This window comes from Procambarus clarkii, chromosome 68 (genome assembly GCF_040958095.1).
Source record: "Procambarus clarkii isolate CNS0578487 chromosome 68, FALCON_Pclarkii_2.0, whole genome shotgun sequence".
Taxonomy (NCBI): Eukaryota; Metazoa; Arthropoda; class Malacostraca; order Decapoda; family Cambaridae; genus Procambarus; species Procambarus clarkii.
Window position 1 is genome coordinate 31,369,759 of NC_091217.1, and position 23,746 is coordinate 31,393,504.

The following is a 23,746-nucleotide window of genomic DNA, read 5'->3' on the forward strand; positions in this document are numbered from 1 at the left end:
ATCCATAGGTTGTTATACTGATAGCAAAATACATCTGCATATCAACCCAGATGTAATTCCAGTTGCCCAACCACATCGCCGACAACCATTCCATACTCTCAAGAAAGTTGATGCCGAACTGGATAGGCTGATAGAACTAGATATCATTGAACCAGTAACAGGCCCAACACCATGGGTAAGCCCAATTGTCACTCCACCAAAGCCGAAGAATCCAGATGAGATACGCATTTGTGTGGACATGCGTGTTCCCAACAAGGCAATAATGCGTGAACGCCATCCTACACCCACTGTAGATGATATGATCTACCGCTTGAATGGTGCAACTGTATTCAGCAAGTTAGATTTAAACAAGGGCTATCATCAGCTTGAACTTGATGAGGAGAGTCGCTTCATCACAACGTTTACGACACATCGAGGTCTGTATAGGTACAAGCGCCTGAGTTTTGGTATTAACAGTGCTGCCGAGGTATTCCAGCACATCATCAGCCAGGTATTGCAAGATATACCTAATGCTGACAACATGTCTGATGACATCATTGTTTATGGCCGTACCCAAGCTGAACACGACAAAGCTCTTCGTGCAACATTGCAACGCTTACGAGAAAAGAATCTGACGTTAAGCCGAGCAAAGTGTGAGTTCAATCAACATAAAATTGAATTCTTTGGACATGTACTTAGTGACAAAGGTCTGTCTCCAGATCCTAAGAAAGTTGCAGATATCAAGAATGCTGCACCTCCTTCAACGTCCACTGAAGTACATAGTTTTCTGGGAATGGCAAACTACTGTTCTCGCTTCATTCCAGATTTTGCTACCATTACAAAGCCTCTACGTGAGCTCCTGAAGAAAATGCATCATGGTACTGGAGCGATATCGAGCAAAATGCATTTGATGCTGTGAAAGATGCACTAGTAGAGAATGCGACTGCTGCGTATTTTGATCCATCAATGGACACTGAGTTAACAGTGGATGCTAGTCCTGTTGGTTTAGGTGCTGTTTTAGCCCAACACAAACCTGGTCAACCAGATTCCCGAGTAGTAATTGCCTACGCCAGCCGTTCTCTCACAGATGTTGAGCAACGATACAGTCAGACAGAGAAGGAAGCTCTTGCTCTTGTATGGGGCTGTGAACACTTCAATGTGTATCTGCTTGGTGCACCCTTCTCCACGATAGTCACTGACCACAAACCGTTGGAGACCATCTTCAATAATCCAAAGTCCAAACCACCAGCTCGCATTGAGAGATGGGCTCTTCGTCTGCAACCATACAACTTTACGGTGAAATACAAGCCGGGTGCAGGCAATCCCGCTGATTACATCAGTCGACATCCTGCCAACAGTTTCACCATCACCAAGCATCAGCAAGTTGCCGAGGAATATGTACACTCTGTAACCTGTGATGCAGTCCCTAAGGCTCTTACTCTTGATGAAATCCGTACTGCAACCCTAGAGGACCCAACTCTGCAAGCAACAGTGGATGCATTGACTAAGGAAAAGTTTCCACGCATCCCACCCTCAGGAGTTGACCAAGATGCATTCAAAGCACTTGAACGCATCCAGACAGAATTAAGTGTTACGCAACAACGCGACACTGTGCTGCGAGGTACTCGTATCGTTATTCCAGCTGTTCTCCAGCAACGTGCTCTGAAGCTTGCACATCAAGGACACCAAGGTCTTGTTAGGACCAAACTGCTGCTACGAGAAAAGGTGTGGTTTCCTGGCATTGATCGTCAAGCAAAGGATATGCATGATGCCTGTGTCCCTTGCCAAGCTGCAGTGGATACTTCAAGACCAACACCTCTACAACCTTCACCACTACCTGCTGCACCATGGACGGAAGTATCGATGGACTTCTGCGGACCACTACCAACTGGAGAGTACTTGATGGTAGTCATTGATGATCACTCAAGTTATTCAGAAGTAGAAATCATCAATTCCACATCTGCAAAGGCCGTCATCCCGAAACTTGACAAGATCTTTTCAAACTTTGGCATTCCTGAAGTTGTCAAGACAGACAATGGACCGCCATTCAATGGACAAGACTTCGTCAACTTTTCTGAGCATATTGGATTCAAACACCGCCGTGTGATGCCACTACATCCTCAAGCAAATGGAGAAGTTGAGAGATTCATGCAACCTCTCATGAAAGCGGTACGCTGTGCTCATGCCGAAGGACGATCCTGGAAACAAGCTATGTATGCTTTTCTCAGGAACTACCGTGCAACACCACATGGAACAATGGGCAAGTAGCCTGGCGAACTTTTATTTGGACGTCCTATGAGAATCGCACTACCCGTCATGCCAGCCGAGGTAACGGATAAACGTCTCGCTCAGAAGGATGCACTAGCCAAGGGCAAAATGAAAATTGCTCATGATCAACGTGCAAAGGAACAGTTCATAAAGGTTGGTGACACTGTTCTCGTTAAAAAGAAAAAAGAGGGAAAGTTAGATATGCCGTATGATACAAAACCATATAAAGTGATTAGTGTAAAAGGAACTATGGTAACAGCTAGTAATAGAGATCATAGTATAACACGTAATATGGCTTATTTCAAAGTGATTCCAACTAGTGTAGAAAATGATGAAGTGCAAAGTCGTGCAAAAGAAAAAGAAAAAAATAGTTATAACCCGACAAACAATTCATCAAGGGATGTTATTGCATTTAAGGACTCTCGTCCTAAACGTCATGTTAAACGCCCTACACGATTTGATGATTAATTGTGTTCCTATGTAATGAAAAGTATTTACTTATTGTGCTAAACTAAATTTAATATTGTTTGAATAATGCAGATATCTCATTCAATATTTTGTAACTTTGTATTACAGTTTCTTTCATGTTTAACATTGCATATGTATTTTTAACATTGAAATCCTTTGTGGAAAAGATTAAGTTGTTTAAATTCTTTGTGTGCTTAATTAATGTTAAATGTATGCAGTATCTCTTGATATGGTAATAACTTACTTTGTGTCAATAACTTTGCTTTGTGCTACAAGCATGGTAGACATCCTGTATTCATTCTTTTTAAAGAAAAGGAGGGATGTCATGTTCACAGAAAATGGTACCATCCGTTTTCTATGTGCGGCGGCTGAGACGCCAGAGAGAGAAGGTAAACAGGAGAGCGTACAGGACGCCCGCCAAGCTTGGTAGCTACTAGTCATGTAATCATATTAAGTATTAAAGTCAGTAACCAAGTCATGACTTTACATCAACCCTACAACCAAGACTTCCTCAGTAACACACAAACACCACACCTATATACTGGGTTTTTTGGAGCTTACAGTCCCCAAGAGGGCATTTGAAGGCATAGACGACGTTAGTCTCTTTTAAAGCGTTCTGTTTTGTGTCTGGAGAGTTTCTCATGAGTAGGCTGGCCGTTTTTCTGGTTTTATAGTAAATCGTCAGTTGTATCCTCTGATTTTTGTCTGTAGGGATAACGTTTCTATTAACAATATCTTTCAGGACCCTTTCCTCCGTTTTATGAGCTGTGGAAAAGAAGTTCCTGTAAAATAGTCTAATAGGGGGTATAGGTGTTGTGTTAGTTGTCTCTTCAGAGGTTGCATGGCTTTTCACTTTCCTTCTTATGATGTCTTAGACGAAACCATTGGAGAAGCCGTTGTTGACTAGGACCTGCCTTACCCTACAGAGTTCCTCGTCGACTTGCTTCCATTCTGAGCTGTGGCTGAGAGCACGGTCGACATATATATATATATATATATATATATATATATATATATATATATATATATATATATATATATATATATATATATATATATATATATATATATATATATATATATATATATATATAACTGAAAACTCACACCCCAGAAGTGACTCGAACCCATACTCCCACAACTGGTATGTACAGGGACGCCTTAATCCGCTTGACCATCACGACCGGACTAAGGAAGTGATAGCCGAGGCTATATGAACCACTTCCCCGCCGGCACCATCTTGATTACCATCCGAGTGCCGGCGGGGAAGTGGTTCATATAGCCTCGGCTATCACTTCCTTAGTCCGGTCGTGATGGTCAAGCGGATTAAGGCGTCCCTGTACATACCAGTTGTGGGAGTATGGGTTCGAGTCACTTCTGGGGTGTGAGTTTTCAGTTGTATATAGTCCTGGGGACCATTCAGGCTTGTTTGCATTTGTGTTCCTCACGTGTGCCCCAAAGAATGAGGTGATTTGATAAAATGCTATGCCCAAGATTACCATCCGAGTGCCGGCGGGGAAGTGGTTCATATAGCCTCGGCTATCACTTCCTTAGTCCGGTCGTGATGGTCAAGCGGATTAAGGCGTCCCTGTACATACCAGTTGTGGGAGTATGGGTTCGAGTCACTTCTGGGGTGTGAGTTTTCAGTTGTATATAGTCCTGGGGACCATTCAGGCTTGTTTGCATTTGTGTTCCTCACGTGTGCCCCAAAGAATGAGGTGATTTGATAAAATGCTATGCCCAAGATTACCATCCGAGTGCCGGCGGGGAAGTGGTTCATATAGCCTCGGCTATCACTTCCTTAGTCCGGTCGTGATGGTCAAGCGGATTAAGGCGTCCCTGTACATACCAGTTGTGGGAGTATGGGTTCGAGTCACTTCTGGGGTGTGAGTTTTCAGTTGTATATAGTCCTGGGGACCATTCAGGCTTGTTTGCATTTGTGTTCCTCACGTGTGCCCCAAAGAATGAGGTGATTTGATAAAATGCTATGCCCAAGATTACCATCCGAGTGCCGGCGGGGAAGTGGTTCATATAGCCTCGGCTATCACTTCCTTAGTCCGGTCGTGATGGTCAAGCGGATTAAGGCGTCCCTGTACATACCAGTTGTGGGAGTATGGGTTCGAGTCACTTCTGGGGTGTGAGTTTTCAGTTGTATATAGTCCTGGGGACCATTCAGGCTTGTTTGCATTTGTGTTCCTCACGTGTGCCCCAAAGAATGAGGTGATTTGATAAAATGCTATGCCCAAGATTACCATCCGAGTGCCGGCGGGGAAGTGGTTCATATAGCCTCGGCTATCACTTCCTTAGTCCGGTCGTGATGGTCAAGCGGATTAAGGCGTCCCTGTACATACCAGTTGTGGGAGTATGGGTTCGAGTCACTTCTGGGGTGTGAGTTTTCAGTTGTATATAGTCCTGGGGACCATTCAGGCTTGTTTGCATTTGTGTTCCTCACGTGTGCCCCAAAGAATGAGGTGATTTGATAAAATGCTATGCCCAAGATTACCATCCGAGTGCCGGCGGGGAAGTGGTTCATATAGCCTCGGCTATCACTTCCTTAGTCCGGTCGTGATGGTCAAGCGGATTAAGGCGTCCCTGTACATACCAGTTGTGGGAGTATGGGTTCGAGTCACTTCTGGGGTGTGAGTTTTCAGTTGTATATAGTCCTGGGGACCATTCAGGCGTGTTTGCATTTGTGTTCCTCACGTGTGCCCCAAAGAATGAGGTGATTTGATAAAATGCTATGCCCAAGATTACCATCCGAGTGCCGGCGGGGAAGTGGTTCATATAGCCTCGGCTATCACTTCCTTAGTCCGGTCGTGATGGTCAAGCGGATTAAGGCGTCCCTGTACATACCAGTTGTGGGAGTATGGGTTCGAGTCACTTCTGGGGTGTGAGTTTTCAGTTGTATATAGTCCTGGGGACCATTCAGGCTTGTTTGCATTTGTGTTCCTCACGTGTGCCCCAAAGAATGAGGTGATTTGATAAAATGCTATGCCCAAGATTACCATCCGAGTGCCGGCGGGGAAGTGGTTCATATAGCCTCGGCAATCACTTCCTTAGTCCGGTCGTGATGGTCAAGCGGATTAAGGCGTCCCTGTACATACCAGTTGTGGGAGTATGGGTTCGAGTCACTTCTGGGGTGTGAGTTTTCAGTTGTATATAGTCCTGGGGACCATTCAGGCTTGTTTGCATATATATATATATATATATATATATATATATATATATATATAAATATATATATATATATTTATATATATATATATATATATTAGTATATTTTGGTAGCAGTCTTTCCTGTAGACATATATTATTAAATATGACCGAAAAAGTGAGATTAATAATTCTAACACGAATTTTCTCAATCTTTCGTACATTTCTTTTCACTGTTGGCGGTAATTCAAAAATCAATTCTCCAAAATTCATTTTTATTTCTAGTCTGACGCGACACGAGCGCGTTTCGTAAAACTTATTACATTTTCAAAGACTTTAGTTTACAAATACACAACTGAATAGAACTTAAACATCTCCGATTTTGTTTATATCTACATTTGAGTGAGGTGGATGGGGTGAGGTGGCATTAATAGGGTATTAATTTCATCAACACAAGACAGAACAAGAGGTGGCATTAATAGGGTATTAATTTCATCAACGCAAGACAGAACACGAAACAATGGGTATTTAAATGGAAGTGATTGTAGAAAGCCTATTGGTCCATATTTCTTGATGCTTCTATATTGGAGCGGAGTCTTGAGGTGGGTTGAATATAGTTGTGCATTAATTGGCTGTTGATTGCTGGTGTTGACTTCTTAATGTGTAGTGCCTCGCAAACGTCAAGCCGCCTGCTATCGCTGTATCTATCGATGATTTCTGTGTTGTGTACTAGGATTTCTCTGGCGATGGTTTGGTGTGGGAAGAGATTATATGTTCCTTAATGGAGCCCTGTTTATGCATCGTTAAACGCCTAGAAAGAGATGTTGTTGTCTTGCCTATATACTGGGTTTTTTGGAGCTTACAGTCCCCAAGTGGGCATTTGAAGGCATAGACGACGTTGGTCTCTTTTAAAGCGTTCTGCTTTGTGTCTGGAGAGTTTCTCATGAGTAGGCTGGCCGTTTTTCTGGTTTTATAGTAAATCGTCAGTTGTATCCTCTGATTTTTGTCTGTAGGGATAACATTTCTATTAACAATATCTTTCAGGACCCTTTCCTCTGTTTTATGAGCTGTGGAAAAGAAGTTCCTGTAAAATAGTCTAATAGGGGGTATAGGTGTTGTGTTAGTTGTCTCTTCAGAGGTTGCATGGCGTTTCACTTTCCTTCTTATGATGTCTTCGACGAAACCATTGGAGAAGCCGTTGTTGACTAGGACCTGCCTTACCCTACAGAGTTCTTCGTCGACTTGCTTCCATTCTGAGCTGTGGCTTAGAGCACGGTCGACATATGCGTTAACAACACTCCTCTTGTACCTGTCTGGGCAGTCGCTGTTGGCATTTAGGCACATTCCTATGTTCGTTTCCTTAGTGTAGACTGCAGTGTGGAAACCTCCGCTCTTTTCCATGACTATTACATCTAGAAAGGGCAGCTTCCCATCCTTTTCCATCTCGTAAGTGAAACGCAGCACGGAACTCTGCTCAAATGCCTCCTTCAGCTCCTGCAGATGTCTGACATCAGGTACCTCTGTAAAAATGTCGTCAACATACCTGCAGTATATGGCCGGTTTCAAGTTCATGTCGACTAAGACTTTTTGCTCGATGGTACCCATGTAGAAGTTTGCAAACAGGACACCTAGGGGAGAACCCATGGCGACCCCATCTACTTGCTTATACATGTGCCCATCCGGGCTCAAGAAGGGTGCCTCTTTAGTACAAGCTTGGAGTAGTTTCCTTAGGATATTTTCGGGTATGTCAAGAGGAGTACAGGCTGGATCACGATACACTCTGTCGGCTATCATCCCGATTGTCTCGTCCACAGGTACGTTGGTAGTACCTGTAGTACGTTGATACCAACGGATTTCTCTGGCGATGGTTTGGTTGTGGGAAGAGATTATACGTTCCTTAATGGAGCCCTGTTGCTTATGCATCGTTAAACGCCTAGAAAGAGATGTTGTTGTCTTGCCTATATACGGATTTTTTTGGAGCTTACAGTCCCCAAGAGGGCATTTGAAGGCATAGACGACGTTGGTCTCTTTTAAAGCGTTCTGCTTTGTGTCTGGAGAGTTTCTCATGAGTAGACTGGCCGTTTTTCTGATTTTATAGTAAATCGTCAGTTGTATCCTCTACAACTATATATATATATATATATATATATATATATATATATATATATATATATATATATATATATATATATATATATATATATATATATATATATATATATATATATATATATATATATATATATATATATATATATATATATATATATATATATATATATATGTATATATATATATTTTTTTTTAAGAGTACCACCTCTAGCTGGAAGAAGAGGGACCCATCGCCTCGGAGGAAACCACGCATAACGCATTAGATGGAATGTTTAGATCCCCTCCAATACAGTTTCTGTGTGCTTTTCTTCTACCACCCCCTTCCTTTTTTATTTTTTGTGCTTTATTATGCATTTGATGGTTACAAGATATACATGGGTTGTTACAAAAATAATAATGCAAAAAGGTGCTTAAAGGTTATGGATCTCTTGAAAAACACAACAATGGGAAACATTGACGAATGTCACAGACGGGTTCGATCATTGTTGCAAGTCAAACACTTCTTCGAATTCCTCTGAAGTTGGACTAGTGCCCAAGACGCAACAGGCATTTCCCCTCTGAATCGCAACACTGAGGCGCTGGAACAAGAAACGTTTTGCTCTCTGGTCTTTTGTAGCACTGATCAATTTGTCCCCCAATTCCTTCAGGAACTTTAATGCACATATTCCCCACGAACCGAGGGTCTCCGAGCCGGTCGGAACAAAGCTGTAGCAGTGTGCTAGACCTCTGTATTTAATAATTTTCTGCGATTCCCTGAAAGAAGCAACACCACCGCTTTCACGTGTGCTGTAGTGGAGGTAGGTACTGGCCAGTGTGGCAGCCCACGTGTAGTCCCATACCACTTGCTTACCATCCTTCCAAGGTAGCAAGGTGACCCCATCAGGGCGCTTCTGAGGGTCGTTAGGTCTGGATAAGTGTGGTTCTCTTTGTGCCTGCCAGCGGGCTGTGGCGAGGCTCCTCTTGATGATGTCGTTGACTTCATGTCTTGCAATTTTATCCTGTGATTTACGACATACCAGACCATGACGACCATATTGGTCTGCCATCGCAGTTCCGCAGATGCACCTATGTTCAGTGAGGATGGGGGCGGCAAGGCGAAGGGCAACTCCAATGCGGAGAGCGTCATGACTGAGGCGAGTTCCCAGGGCTGCATTGGGCACAGCAAATAAAAAATCCCCGGCGTGGGGTGCTGTTACCGCTAGGAGGCGGGCTTTGTTTTCAGCATCAGCGTTGTCAATCATTGCTGTGACAGTCTTTTCCATTATGGGGCTATCCCAGTGGGCCTGGGATATATGTATATATATGTATATATATATATATATATATATATATATATATATATATATATATATATATATATATATATATATATATATATATATATATATATATATATATTGGTGTATACTGGCAGCAGGTTTTCTTTCAAACATGTTTCATTGAATATGACCGCATATTCTGTATTTATTATTTTCTGGTTTAGGGCTTCTATCCCTCTAACTATTTTCTTAGCATCAGGGCTTAATTGAAATAGGAGTTCTCCAAAACTCATTTTCGTACTTTTAAGGTGAAGAAAAGAAGTGATTTACTATAGAGTGTATTACACTTATTTGTATAATTTGCACGACGTTTCGAACCTCCATGGTTCATTCTCAAGTTAACAGATCTTACAATACTAGTTGATTTTATACCCGCATTAGGTCAGGTGATAATACAAAGAAGGTGAAAACATGGGGGGGATACATAAGGGATAAACATAGGGGCTGCAGAAGGCTTATTGGCCCATACGAGGCATCTCCTATCTAAACACAAAGATTAATGTCAAGAACATATCTTGTCTTGTCAAGAACATGAGAGTAAGGACAAGACAAGAACATATCGATGCCAACACAGAAGACAATGTCCAACATAACAGGCCAATTACACTGGATTAATCTTTGTGTTTAGATAGGAGATGCCTCGTATGGGCCAATAAGCCTTCTGCAGCCCCTATGTTTATCCCTTATGTATCCCCCCATGTTTTCACCTTCATTGTATTATCACCTGACCTAATGCGGGTATAAAATCAACTAGTATTGTAAGATCTGTTCACTTGAGAATGAACCATGGAGGTTCGAAACGTCGTGCAAATTATACAAATAAGTGTAATACACTCTATAGTAAATCACTTCTTTTCTTCGCCTTAAAAGTACGAAAATGAGTTTTGGAGAACTCCTATTTCAATTAAGCCCTGATGCTAAGAAAATAGTTAGAGGGATAGAAGCCCTAAACCAGAAAATAATAAATACAGAATATGCGGTCATATTCAATGAAACATATATATATATATATATATATATATATATATATATATATATATATATATATATATATATATATATATATATATATATATATATATATATATATATATATATTGTGACGATAATCTCTTTCAAGAGAGATTGAGCCTGCTCTTCCCTATATCATTCACGTCATGTTACAAGTACAAGATACTATATTGAAGATACGTCCACTAGTATCGCCAAACGTTTTGCCCAGGAAGCAAAGCGTACCTTGCACCACCAGACACGCCGGCTCCTCCGCCCGTCGTCAACGAGCAAACTACCCATTCTCCGCCTGCCTGCTCCTGATTGGCTGGTGTATCGCCGACAGCACCTGCAACTTCAGTCACGCCCCCCTACCTGAGTCGACGTCTGGGCCAGCACACGCCATACTCCTCAGAATATCTCTGTGCTCTTAGGAGTTGACATCTCTCTCTGGTAGACTAAGGCCCTGGCTGTCGTGTACTAACGGAGGTGGCAGCTTTAGCCAGTATTCTCAGTACCTGATTCTTATTATTATTGTCTTACACTTCATTTTGTTTTAGAGTAAATTTTACACCTATTAATTATTCATGTTGTTTTGTTTGTTGACTTGTTTTGAATTTTACGTAAGCAAAGGGATTGTCTTTGTTCATATCTTGTTTTCTAAAGTAATTAAAATTTCATTGTTTATATTTTGTGTTTTGTGTGTCTTCCCATTACCTTACCACAGACAAACAGACAAGCAGTCTCTTTTTTTTCTGTAAATGTGGCAAGGCATTGCCACTTGCCATTGGAGGACTGCCGAACATCAACACTCCAACACTTTACCGTCACATTTCATGGGGGCCTGTCCAGGAGCTTCACTCAGGTACTAGTACCAGGCCGTAAATTTGTGGTAAGCGTACTTGGCTTTGGTACAGTAGCTTTTCACTATTTTCAATATTCAATTTTATTTTCATATGGTGCTGTGTGTATTGTGCATTCCAAGAGTAGCATATGGTGAAGGTGAGACAACTTTGGATTACGTGGTGACTGTAGGCCTCAGTCATTCTCTTAATTGGTCATCTCTCCCTCCGTGTTATTACTCGTGCTTACCATCTTTTGTCCCTAGGATATTTCTCATATTTTCGGCAGATCATCATATTGGTACCCTGGTACTGTGGTCTGTCCCCGGGTCAAGAACACCTAATCTTCTGCAATCCGACTGTAGGAGGATAAAGAGGGCCATAGTTCCTCTAGCACGAACTTTAGTTGCTGAATTGGGACCTCAGCAGCAGTTCTCGTCACCAGTTGACACCTCGCACCCCTACACGTTGGTCAGAGATGATGATATTTACCTAGGTAGGGAATTAGCTTTCTTTTTTCAGAGCACAAAGTTCGCTAATTCTGTAAGTATCATATTTCATTTCAGTGGAAAAAATTTGCTTATGTCCTATAGAGACTCGGCAAGGTATGCCTACATTCTTGGACTACCTAATTCACTTTTGAGGCAATTAAATGTTTCATTTGTTTTAGAAACTCAGTTTCGCTTACTTAGTAGGATTTTCTTGCCCTTATCCTCTTACATTGAGTACCGGGTACAAGATTTCCTGCGATCTTGATTTATTAATCATTTACCACCTTGAAATTAACATTAATTGTTAACGATTCCACAGGATAGGTACCAGTTGCCACGTTGTCCTGTTTCTGACATTCACCATATCACAACAGTATATTCGTTGTACATTTATTTGCTAATTTCACCATGTTTCGTCTCCAAGCTTTCCGTGCAGATCCAGCAGGTGAAATAGGGAACTTAAGTCGTGCCAAGAGGATCGAATTACAAACTCTTGCACATGAGTATCAACTAGATGTTCCCCATGGAGCCAACAAAAATGAACTGCATAACCTGTTACTGGATCATCTCTTAGAGGAAGGTAAGATTGACTCTGAAACTCACGAAACTTACTCTATTGCAGATAAACCTGATTTGGCAACGATGAAACTCAAACTAGAGCTTGCCAAGATCGAACGAGAGCAGCAAAGGGAAGCAGCTGCCATACGAAAGGAAGAAAAAGAACGAGAAGCTGCAATACGAAAGGAAGAAAAGGAACGAGAAGCTGCCCTGGCAAAAGAAGCTCTACAACTGAGGAAAGAGGAAGCCGCCTTGAGGAAAGAAGAACAGGAACGTGAAATCGCCCTCAAGGAACGTGAAACTGCAATACTCCGTGAGCGTGAGCGAGTACAGCTTGAAGCAAAACATCGTCACCTGGAGATGCAACGCGAGCATGACAAACAGCAAGCTGCTATGGCTATGGAATATCGTCAACAAGAATTCGCGTTGGAAACTACACACCTCACTCAACGCCAGCAAGCTACCGCCAGTCTTTCAGTAAGTTTCAATATTTCACATGAAAGTAAGTTAATGTCACCATTTGTAGAGACAGAAGTCGACGTATTTTTCACCACCTTTGAGACCCTTGCTAATCAACTAAGTTGGCCTGCCGACCAATGGGCTACCCTTCTCAGAGTACATCTCACAGGTAGAGCTGCAGTTACGCTCAGTACTTTGGTGTCTGAGAATGACTACCAGACTCTGAAACAAGCAGTGTTGAACGCCTACCTTCTCTCCACCGAAAGCTACCGAAGAAAATTCCGTGACCACCTAAAGGCAAGTACCACTACCTTTCTAGAATTTGCTAATACCAAAAGGAGATATTTTATGAAATGGCTGGAAGCAGCACATGTCTCTACCTTTGCAGAACTCGTCAACCTCATGCTAGTTGAAGAATTCTTGAGGCGGGTGCCTCCTCCTGTCCGTTTATATTTAGCAGATAAAGAAGAGACCGACTACCTAAGATGTGCTAAGTCAGCTGACACGTACAGCCTCATCCACCGGCTGACACCAGAACAACCTTCCAGTAAGAAGTCTTGGTACAGTTACGAGAAAGTGAGTACCGATCAAGCTGGGTCGCAATTGTACTGTAAGTATTGTAGACTCTATGGACATACTATAGATAAATGTGGTAAGTCTCAATACAAAGGTAATACTGAATCTACTAAACCCAAACAGACTCCTCCTAAGTCCGGTAAGCCTGTGATGAATGTTGGTGTTCATGTTAATGATCTTTCTCTCTTCAGTAAACACCTGTATCCTGAAACTGTCTCTACCAACGGTTCAGATCCGGAGGGACGTTTCAAACTGAAGATCTTGAGGGACACAGCGGCCTCTTCAATCAATCCTTTCGAAATCAGCTGTGCCCAATATCGCCTACACCGGGGAAACCGTCTTTATCACTGACCTCACTGCTACCACTCCTTATCCACTCGCCAGAGTCCACCTGGATTGTCCCTTCGTGACCGGTGAAGTCCAAGTCGCCGTCAGGGAAAAGCCTTTTCCCATGCCTGGAATGCAACTTCTCCTGGGCAACGACTTGGCAGAAGACCTGCAACCGACCAACCTGATCGTCATGGACAAACCCCAGGTGTGTACCTCTGTAATGGATAATCCCATCTTTGAGTATGTTCCAGCAAAGGTTCAAGAGAGTGATGAAGTTTCTCCTCTGGTTTTAGTGACCACCCGTGCACAAGCTGCACGACCACAGCCAGCTGACTCTACTGCTACCGCTGTCCCTCAAGACCCTCAGAAACTACCCCCGAATCTGACCACGTTGGAGTTCCGTAAGTTACAGAGGGAAGATCTTACCTTGACAACATTATTCTTCCAGGCTGAGACTCAACCTGACAGTATTCCTGGGTTCTTCCTAGAGAACGACTTGCTCTACCGCAGATATAGACCCAGTAAACTGAAGGAGGAGGACGATTGGGCCAACGTCGAACAACTAGTGATTCCTGCCAGCCTGCGGCCCACTATTCTACACCTGGCCCACGGAGCACTCTCGCACTACTGATTTAACAAGACCTACCACGGAATCCGTCAAGACTACTACTGGCCAGGTATGGTAAATAGCGTCAAACAGTACGTCAAACAGTGTCATACATGTCAGATGGCAGGTAAACCGAACATCTCTATCCCCAGAGCACCACTGACTCCCATACAGGTGCCTGCGGAACCTTTCCGCAGACTTATTATACACTGTGTTGGTTCTTTACCTCGGACCAGTTCTGGTAACGCCTATATACTAACCATCCTGTGTCCTACCACCAGATTCCCCATAGCAGTTCCAGTAAAGAACATTACGGCTGCTACAGTTGTGAAACACTTATTGAAGATCTTCACCCAGTATAGATTTCCAAGGGAGATTCAGAGCGACTGTGGCACCAACTTCACCAGTGATCTCTTCAAGAGGACACTGGAAGAGTTCAACATCACACAGGTATTGTCCAGCCCATATCATCCTGCTTCACAGGGTTCTCTTGAGCGTAGTCATCAGACTATTAAAGCACTCCTTAAGAAGTTTTGCAATGAAACCTCTAAGGATTGGGATAAGCAAATAGATTTAATAATGTGTATATTTAGAAGTCTTCCCAATGAGACTCTAGGAGTATCTCCTTATGAGATGCTCTACGGACGTAAGTGCCGTACTCCTCTCAAAGCTTTTAAAGACTCTCTACGTGATGCCACCTTCAGTGAGCATCAGAATATGCCCCAGTTTCTTCAAAACCTACAACACATTCTAGAGAGGGTGCATAACTTTGCTAAGGATAATCTATTGAAAGCACAGGAGAGGATGAAGACTCATTACGACCAGAACAGCAAAGTAAGGAAATTTAAACCGGGAGACTTCGTGCTTGCCTATTTCCCTACTCCAGGTTCTCCCTTGCAAAACAGGTTTTCAGGACCCTACCGCATCAAGGAGTGCAGAAACAACCACAACTACGTTCTAGAGACTCCAGATAGGCGGCGGAAGACCCAGTTGTGCCACGTCAATCTTCTGTAGCTATATAATGGTAACTGATCTTCGTAACCATTTTCATGACTATAATAGTGCTCCGTTGCCATATTCTAATCCTATTCTCACCTCGTCAGATATCACCAAGCCTTTCATCCTCCAAGTCGACGCCAGTGGTACCGGCATCGGGGGTGACCTAATGCAACAACGAGGCGAGGAGAATATACCTGTTAGCGACCACAGCTACAAGGAACTACAGCACAATCGACAGGGAGCTACTCATCGTCCTGAACTTGCAGCACTTCAAACAATACCTGAAAAGTGCTCGGTCTACCACCATCAACACGGACCACAACATCTTCTACGATGGGCTTGATAACTGCAGAAATTGAACCTGGAGATCTCTACAACAAGGGTTCTGACAACATCATAGCCGACGCCCTCTCCAGAGTCTATGAAGTAGAGGCAACTCCACCTATCACTCTACCACATGAAGACGTAACTTCTTCCGGAACCGCAGGCTTCGGGGGAGAGTTGTGACGATAATCTCTTTCAAGAGAGATCTTGAGGTTATCTTGAGATGATTTCGGGGCTTTTTTAGTGTCCCCGCGGCCCGGTCCTCGACCAGGCCTCCACCCCCAGGAAGCAGCCCGTGACAGCTGACTAACACCCAGGTACCTATTTTACTGCTAGGTAACAGGGGCATAGGGTGAAAGAAACTTTGCCCATTGTTTCTCGCCCGCGCCTGGGATCGAACCGAGGACCACAGGATCACAAGTCCAGCATGCTGTCCGCTCGGCCGACCGGCCGAGCAGACAGCACGGCCGACCGGCCGAGCAGATTGAGCCTGCTCTTCCCTATATCATTCACATCATGTTACAAGTACAAGACACTATATTGAAGATACGTCCACCAGTATTGCCAAACGTTTTGCCCAGGAAGCAAAGCGTACCTTGCACCACCAGACACGCCGGCTCCTCCGCCCGTCGTCAACGAACAAACTACCTTTCTTCGCCTGCCTGCTCCTGATTGGCTGGTGTATCGCCGACCTCACCTGCAACTGCACTCACGCCCCCCTACCTGAGTCGACGTCTGGGCCAGCACACGCCGTACTCCTCAGATTATCTCTGTGCTCTTAGGAGTTGACATCTCTCTCTGGTAGACTAAAGGCCTGGCTGTCGTGTACTAAGGGAGGTGGCAGCTTTAGCCAGTATTCTCAGCACCTGATTCTTATTATTATTGTCTTACACTTCATTTTGTTTTAGAGTAAATTTTACACCTATTAATTATTCATGTTGTTTTGTTTGTTGACTTGTTTTGAATTTTACGTAAGCCAAGAGATTGTCTTTGTTCATATCTTGTTTTCTAAAGTAATTAAAATATCATTGTTTATATTTTGTGTTTTGTGTGTCTTCCCATTACCTTACCACAGACAAACAGGCAAGCAGTCTCTTTTTTTTTTCTGTAAATGTGACAAGGCATTGCCACCTGCCATTGGAGGACTGCCGAACATCAACACTCCAACACTTTACCGTCACAATATATATATATATATATATATATATATGTCGTACCTAGTAGCCAGAACGCACTTCTCAGCCTACTACGCAAGGCCCAGTTTGCCTAATAAGCCAAGTTTTCCTGAATTAATATATTTTCTCAACTTTTTTTCTTATGAAATGATAAAGCTACCCATTTCATTATGTATGAGGTAAATTTTTTTAATTGGAGTTAAAATTAACATAGATATACGACCGAACCTAACCAACCCTACCTAACCTAACCTAACCTATCTTTATAGGTGAGGTTAGGTTAGGTAGCCGAAAAAGTTAGGTTACGTTAGGATAGGTAGGTTAGTCGGAAAACAATTAATTCATGAAAACTTGGCTTATTAGGCCTTGCGTAATAGGCCTAGAAGTGCGTTCTGGCTATTAGGTACGACATATATATATATATATATATATATATATATATATATATATATATATATATATATATATATATATATATATATATATATATATATATATATATATATATATATATATATATATATATATATATTGTTATATATATATATATATATAACATCTTAACATCTATATATATATATATATATATATATATATATATATATATATATATATATATATATATATATATATAACAACAATATATATATATATATATATATATATATATATATATATATATATATATATATATATATATATATATATATAATATATATATATATATATATATATATATATATATATATAATATATATATATATATATATCGATCTTGGATCGATATACCCAAAATCGATCTTGGATCTTGTGTTTGGTCAAGCAAAAAGGACTTTCTACAAACAGACTACTAAGTCTAAACCAGAACTGAAAAATTCGTTGGTATTACCATATTCTGAGGGTCTAGTAAATCTTGCCCCAGCTCTGAAGAACCTTAATATTAATCTAGTGTTCAAAAATGATAATACAGTTAAGTCCATGTTAATTAAGAACTCGCCCTCGTCTATAGCAGGTTGTGTGTATTCCATCCCTTGTAATGAGTGTGCATGTGTTTACATCGGCCAGACAGGTAAATCTCTTTCTTCGCGTTTAAAACAGCATTCATATGTTATTCGTACAGCCCAGCAATCCAGTGCATTGTATTTACATTCCAGTTTATGTAATCATTCTACCGACTTCACAGGGGCAAAATGTATTGTTAAAAGTAAGGATTTTGTTGAACGAAACGTGATCGAGTCTGTTCTGATCAAACATTGTAACAACAGCCTTAATGTGAGCCCCGGTATGTACAAGTTGGATCCCTATTTAAGCCTCAATATAGCACGTCAAAACAATATAGCAATCATTTAACACGTATGGCACTTGGAGATATTAATAGGAGCTGCCTCGTATGGGCCAATAGGCCTTCTGCAGTTACCTTATTTCTTATAATTCCTTTTCATCCACTTATTTTTGGTGGTCAGGTGATCTGCCCAGGCGGATATAAAGGTCTGATCAGCAATCTTATATTCATTCTACTTTGCTCTGATGAAGGCGAATTAGCCGAAAACGCGTTAAGCATTTTCTATTTTTCACATGTGGTTATTCTGCATACTTGGATCAGTGTTTTTGTGATCATTGTTGCATATATATATATATATATATATATTGTGACGGGAAAGTGTAGGAGTGTAGATGTTAGGAAGTCCTCCTAATGGCTGGTGTCAATGCCTGTCACATTTACAAAAAAAAAAGAGACTGCTTGGCTGTTGTCTGTGATAGAGTAAGGGAATACACGCAAAACACATAGTATGAACAATGAAACTTTAATTAACTGGAAAGCAAAATTTAAAAACAAAGACAATCCCTTGGCTATGTACAGTGCAAACAAACAAGTCATAAAAATTAAGAACAGGGATAAATTACTCTAGGAATAATATAAAGACAAAATGACATAAACAGGTGCTGAGAATATAGCGCTAGCTGGGAACCTCCACCAATAAACAGGACGTGTATCAGTTGGTTGTTCACAGCTTGAGAGCACAAGGATATTCTGACTTTAATGGCTGGTTCAAGCCCAGACATCGACTTGGGTAGAGGGCGCTGAGGTGCAGAGGTGCAGGTGTGCAGACAGCGGGTCATCAATCAGAAGCAGGCAGGCTGGAATGGTAGTTTGCTGGTTGACGACGGGCGAGCCGGCATGGAGGGTGTGTGGGGTGGGGGTTTAGGGTACGTTTTGCCTCCTGGTCAAAACGTTTTGTGCTACTGGTAGACGTATCTTGAAGGTAGCATCTTATTCTTGTATATGTGTAAGTAACTTTATGTAGGGAAGAGCAGGCACAATCTCTCTTGAAAGAGATTATCGTCACAACTCTCCCCCGAAGCCTGCGCTTACGGGTGAAGTTACGTCTTCAGGTAGTAGAGTGGTAGGTGGAGCTGCCTCTACCTCATAGACTCTGGAGAGGGCGTCTGCTATGATGTTGCCAGAACCCTTGATGTAGAAAATCTCCAAGTTGAAATTATGCAGATATAAAGCCCATCGTAAAAGTCGTTGAGTGTGGAATTGGGCTTGCTGCAAGAAGCGTAGGGGATTGTGGTCCGAGTAGATGGTGGTAGACCGAGCACCTTGTAGGTACGATGCAAAGTGCTGTAAATTCAGGACGATGGAGAGTAGCTCCTTTTCGATAGTGCTGTAATTCTTCTGGTGTGGTTTTAACTTGTAGCTGTAGTACCTAACAGGTAGAACCTCCTCGCTTCGTTGTTGCATCAGGACGCCCCCTTTGCCGGTACCACTGGCGTCGACATGGAGGATGAACGGCTTCGTGATATCTGGCGAGGCGAGAATGGGATTAGAACAGAGCAGAGATTTAAGTTGTTCAAAAACAATGGTTTGCTGAATGGTGCAATGATACCGTTGCTTGAGGCTGGTTAAAGTGATCAATAGTGTCGCTACCGTACTAGAATTCTTCACAAACTTACGTTAGTAGGAGGCAAGACCAAGGAAGCGCAGGAGCTGCTTCCTGGTGGTAGGCTGTGGGTAATGCTGGATGGCTTGAGTGTGTACGTTTAACGGAGCTAGGCTGCCACTCCCTATCACATGACCAAGATATCGCACTTTACCTTTAGCAAAGGTGGATTTGCCCAAGTTGATGGTGAGGCCGGCTGTTAGGAGCTTGGCGAACAATCGTTGCAGCTGGAACAGATGTTCGTCCCAGGTGTTAGTTGCTACAACGATATCATCCAAGTAGGCGTAGGTGTTATCTAAGCCATGGATGACGCGGTTGACAGCTTGCTGGAAGGTGGCCGGGGCATTACATAGTCCAAATGGAAGGCGTTCGTATCTGTAAAGGCCAAAAGGAGTGGTGAAGGCAGATATTTCCATAGCTCACTCTGTCAAACATACTTGGTAGTATCCTTTGAGTAAGTCTAGCTTGGACAAATACCGACCATTACCAATGGTGTCAAGGATGTCATCTATTCTAGGTAATGGGTACGCATCCTTGACAGTCACAAGATTAAATTTCCGATAATCGGTACACAACCTCACTTTACCGTGCGGTTTCGGCACCGAGATGCAGGGTGAGGCCCAAGGGGACTCACAAGGGGTGGCCAGCCCATGATCCAGGAGGTACTGTACTTCAGCACGCATAACTTCCTTTTTGCTCGGGCTGATTCGGTAGAAAGGTTGACGAATCGGCCGGGTGTCAGGGAGTAGCTGGATGTCGTGCTGTACCACATTACACTCCTGTGGATCATCGTTGAACAACTTCTGATGTTCCTTGAAGATTCTGATGAGAGGTGCACTATTACTGTCCTGTAAATAGGTATGAAGATCAGTTAGGATTTCCTAGTTGGAAGGCACTGACTCAGTGTTAGTGCTTTCGGGAGGAGAAGCAGGGAAGGTCTCACTGTGGAGGTATGGACCTTTAAATGTGGATAATGATACCAATACAGGGGGGGGGGAGTACCTTGATACTGCTTCAAGAGGTTGACGTGGCACAACTGGGTCTTCCGCCGCCTATCTGGAGTCTCAAGAACGTAGTTGTGGTTGTTTCTGCACTCCTTGATGCGGTAGGGTCCTGAAAACTTGTTTTGCAATGGAGAACCTGGGATAGGAAAGTATGCCAACACGAAGTCTCCTGGTTTTAATTTCCTTAATTTGCTGCTTTGGTCAAAATGAGTCTTCATCCTCTCCTGGGCTTTTAATAGATTGTCATTAGCAAATTTACGTACTCTCTCTAGAATGTGTTTTAAGTTTTGAAGAAACTGGGGCACATTCTGGGGGTCACTGAAGGTGGCATTACGTAGAGAGTCTTTAAAAGCTTTGAGAGGAGTACGGCACTTACGTCCGTAGAGCATCTCATAAGGAGATACTCTTAGCGACTCATTGGGAGACTTCTGAAAATGCACATAATGAGATCAAGTTGTTTATCCCAGTCCTTCAAGGTTTCATTGCAAAATTTCTTTAGGAGTGCTTTAATAGTCTGATGACTACGTTCAAAAGAACCCTGTGAAGCAGGATGATAGGGTCTCTACAATACCTGTGTGATGTTGAACTCTTCCAGTGTCTTCTTGAAGAGATCACTGGTGAAGTTGGTGCCACAGTCACTTTGAACCTCTCTTGGAAATCCATACTGGGTGAAGATCTTCAATAGTTGTTTCACCACAGTAGCAGCCGTAATGTTCTTTACTGGAACTGCTATGAGGAATCTGGTGGTGGGACACAGGATGGTTAGTATATATGCGTTGCCAGAACTGGTCCGGGGTAATGGACCAACACAGTCTATGATGAGTCTGTGGAAAGGTTCCGCAGGCACTGGGATAGGATTCAACGGTGCCTTAGGAATAGAGATGTTAGGTTTACCTGCCATCTGACATGTATGACACTGTTGCACGTAACTTTTGACGTCTTTAACCATACCTTGCCAGTAGTAGTCTTGTCTGATTCCGTGGTAGGTTTTGTTAAAACCATAATGAAAAAGTGCTCCGTGGACCAGGTGTAGAATATCGGGCCGTAGGCAGGTAGGAACCACTAGTTGTTCGGCATTTGCCCAATCGTCGTTCTCCTTCAGCTTACTGGGTCTGTACCTGCGGTAGAGCAACTGATTCTCTAGGAAGAACATAGGGATACTGTCAGGTTGAGTCTCAGCCTGGAAGAATAATGGTGTTAATGAAGGATCCTCCCTCTGTAACTTACGGAACTCCAAACTAGTAAGATTCGGTGGTAGATTCTGAGGGTCTTGAGGAGAAGCGGTTGCAGTAGAGTCACCTGGTTGCGGTCGTGCAGCTTGTGCACGGGTGGTCACCAAAACTGGAGGAGAAACTTCATCACTTTCTTGGACCTCTGCTGAAACATACTTAAAGATGGGATTGTCCACTACAGAGTTACACACCTGGGGTTTGCCCATGATGATCAGGTTGGGCGGTTGCAGATCTTCTGCCAAGTCGTTACCCCAGGAGAAGTTGCACTCCAGGCATGGGAAAAGGCTTTTCCCTGATGGCGACTTGGACTTCTCCGGTCACGAAAGGACAATCCAGGTGGACTCTGGCGAGTGGATATGGAGTGGTAGCAGTGAGGTCAGTGATAAGGACGGTTTCCTCGGTGTAGGTGATGTTAGGCACAGCTGATTTCAATATTATGGACTGAAGAGCCGCTGTGTCCCTCAAGATCTTCAATTTGAAACGGTCCTCCGAATCTGTACTGCTGACAGAGACAGTTCCAGGATACAGATGTTTACTGAAGAGAGAAAGATCATTAACAAGAACACCAACATTCATCACAGGCTTATCGGACTTAGGAGAAGTCGGTTTAGGTTTAGTAGTTTCATTGCCTCTGTATTGAGCTTTCCCACAACTATCTATGGTATGTCCATAGAGTTTGCAATACTTACAATACAATTGAGAGCTCGCTTGATCGGCACTCACTTTATCATAACTATACCAAGACTTCTTACTGGAAGGTGGTTCTGGTGTAAGCCGATGGATGAGACTGTTGGTGTTAGCTGACTTCGCACATCTGATGTAGTCGGTTTATTCTTTGTCTCCTAAATATAAAAGGACGGAAGGGGGAACACGTCTCAAGAATTCCTCAACTAGCACGAGGTTTACGAGTTCTGAAAATGTAGAGACTTGTGCTGCTTCCAGCCATTTCATGAAATATCTTTTCTTTGTATTGGCAAATTCTAGAAAGGTGGTGGTACTTGCCTTTAGATAATCACGGAATTTTCGTCTGTAGCTTTCGGTGGAGAGAAGGTAGGCGTCCAGAACTGCTTGCTTCAGGGTCTGGTAGTCATTCTCAGACGCTGAGGTACTGAGAGTAACTGCAGCTCTACCTGTGAGATGCACTCTGAGAAGGGTAGACCATTGATCTGCAGGCCAGCTAAGTTTTTTAGCTAAGATCTCAAAAGTGGTGAAAAATACATCGATCTCTGTCTCAACGAATGGTGGCATTAACTTACTTGCATGGGAGACACTGAAACTTACGGGAAGACTAGCGGTAGCTTGTTGACGCTGAGTGTGGCGTGTAGTTTCCAAAGCGAGTTCTTGTCAACGATATTCGAGCGCACTATCAGCTAGCTGTTTACTGTGAACACGTTGTATCTCCAGGTCACGTTTTCTTGCTTCGAACTGCTCTCACTCACGCTCACGGAGTAGGGCAGCCTCACGTTCCCTTTCTTCTTTCCTCAGGGCAGCCTCTCGTTCTTTTCGTTGTAGAGCTTCTTTCGCCAGGGCCGCCTCGCGTTCTTGTTCTTCTTTCCTTAGGGCAACCTCTTCCTTCCTTTGTTCCCGCTCGAGTTTTGCAAGTTCGAGCTTCAACTTCATAGCTGCCAGAGCATGTCTATCTGCAATAGAATAATTTTCGTGAGTTTCAGAGTCAATCTTCTCTTCATCTAAGAGGTGATCCAATATTAAATTATGCAAGTCATTTTTGTTGGCTCCATGGGGAACATCTAGTTGATACTCGTGTGCAAGAGTTTGTAATTCGGTCCTCTTGGCACGACTTAAGTTCCCTATTTCACCTGCTGGATCGTTACGGAAAGCTTGGAGACGAAACATGGTGAAAAATAGCAAATAAATGTACAACGAATATTTTTGTGATATGGTAAATGTCAGTAAC

General features: G+C 42.8%; 1 protein-coding gene across 2 annotated transcripts; it reads left to right on the plus strand.

The window, feature by feature from the left end:
• The first annotated feature begins 10,408 nt into the window (after positions 1-10,408).
• Positions 10,409-16,512, plus strand: LOC138355586 (centrosome-associated protein CEP250-like). Of its 2 annotated transcripts, none has more exons than XM_069310896.1 (2): positions 10,409-14,602; positions 15,256-16,512. In XM_069310896.1, exon 1 carries the CDS (start codon positions 12,031-12,033, stop codon positions 13,564-13,566), a length of 1,536 nt encoding a protein of 511 aa, XP_069166997.1. In that variant the 5' UTR covers positions 10,409-12,030; the 3' UTR covers positions 13,567-14,602; positions 15,256-16,512. The 2 variants fall into 2 exon arrangements, with proteins under 2 accessions (XP_069166997.1, XP_069166996.1); XM_069310895.1 differs by having other exon boundaries at positions 10,409-14,222; positions 14,434-16,512.
• The last annotated feature ends 7,234 nt before the right edge of the window (positions 16,513-23,746 follow it).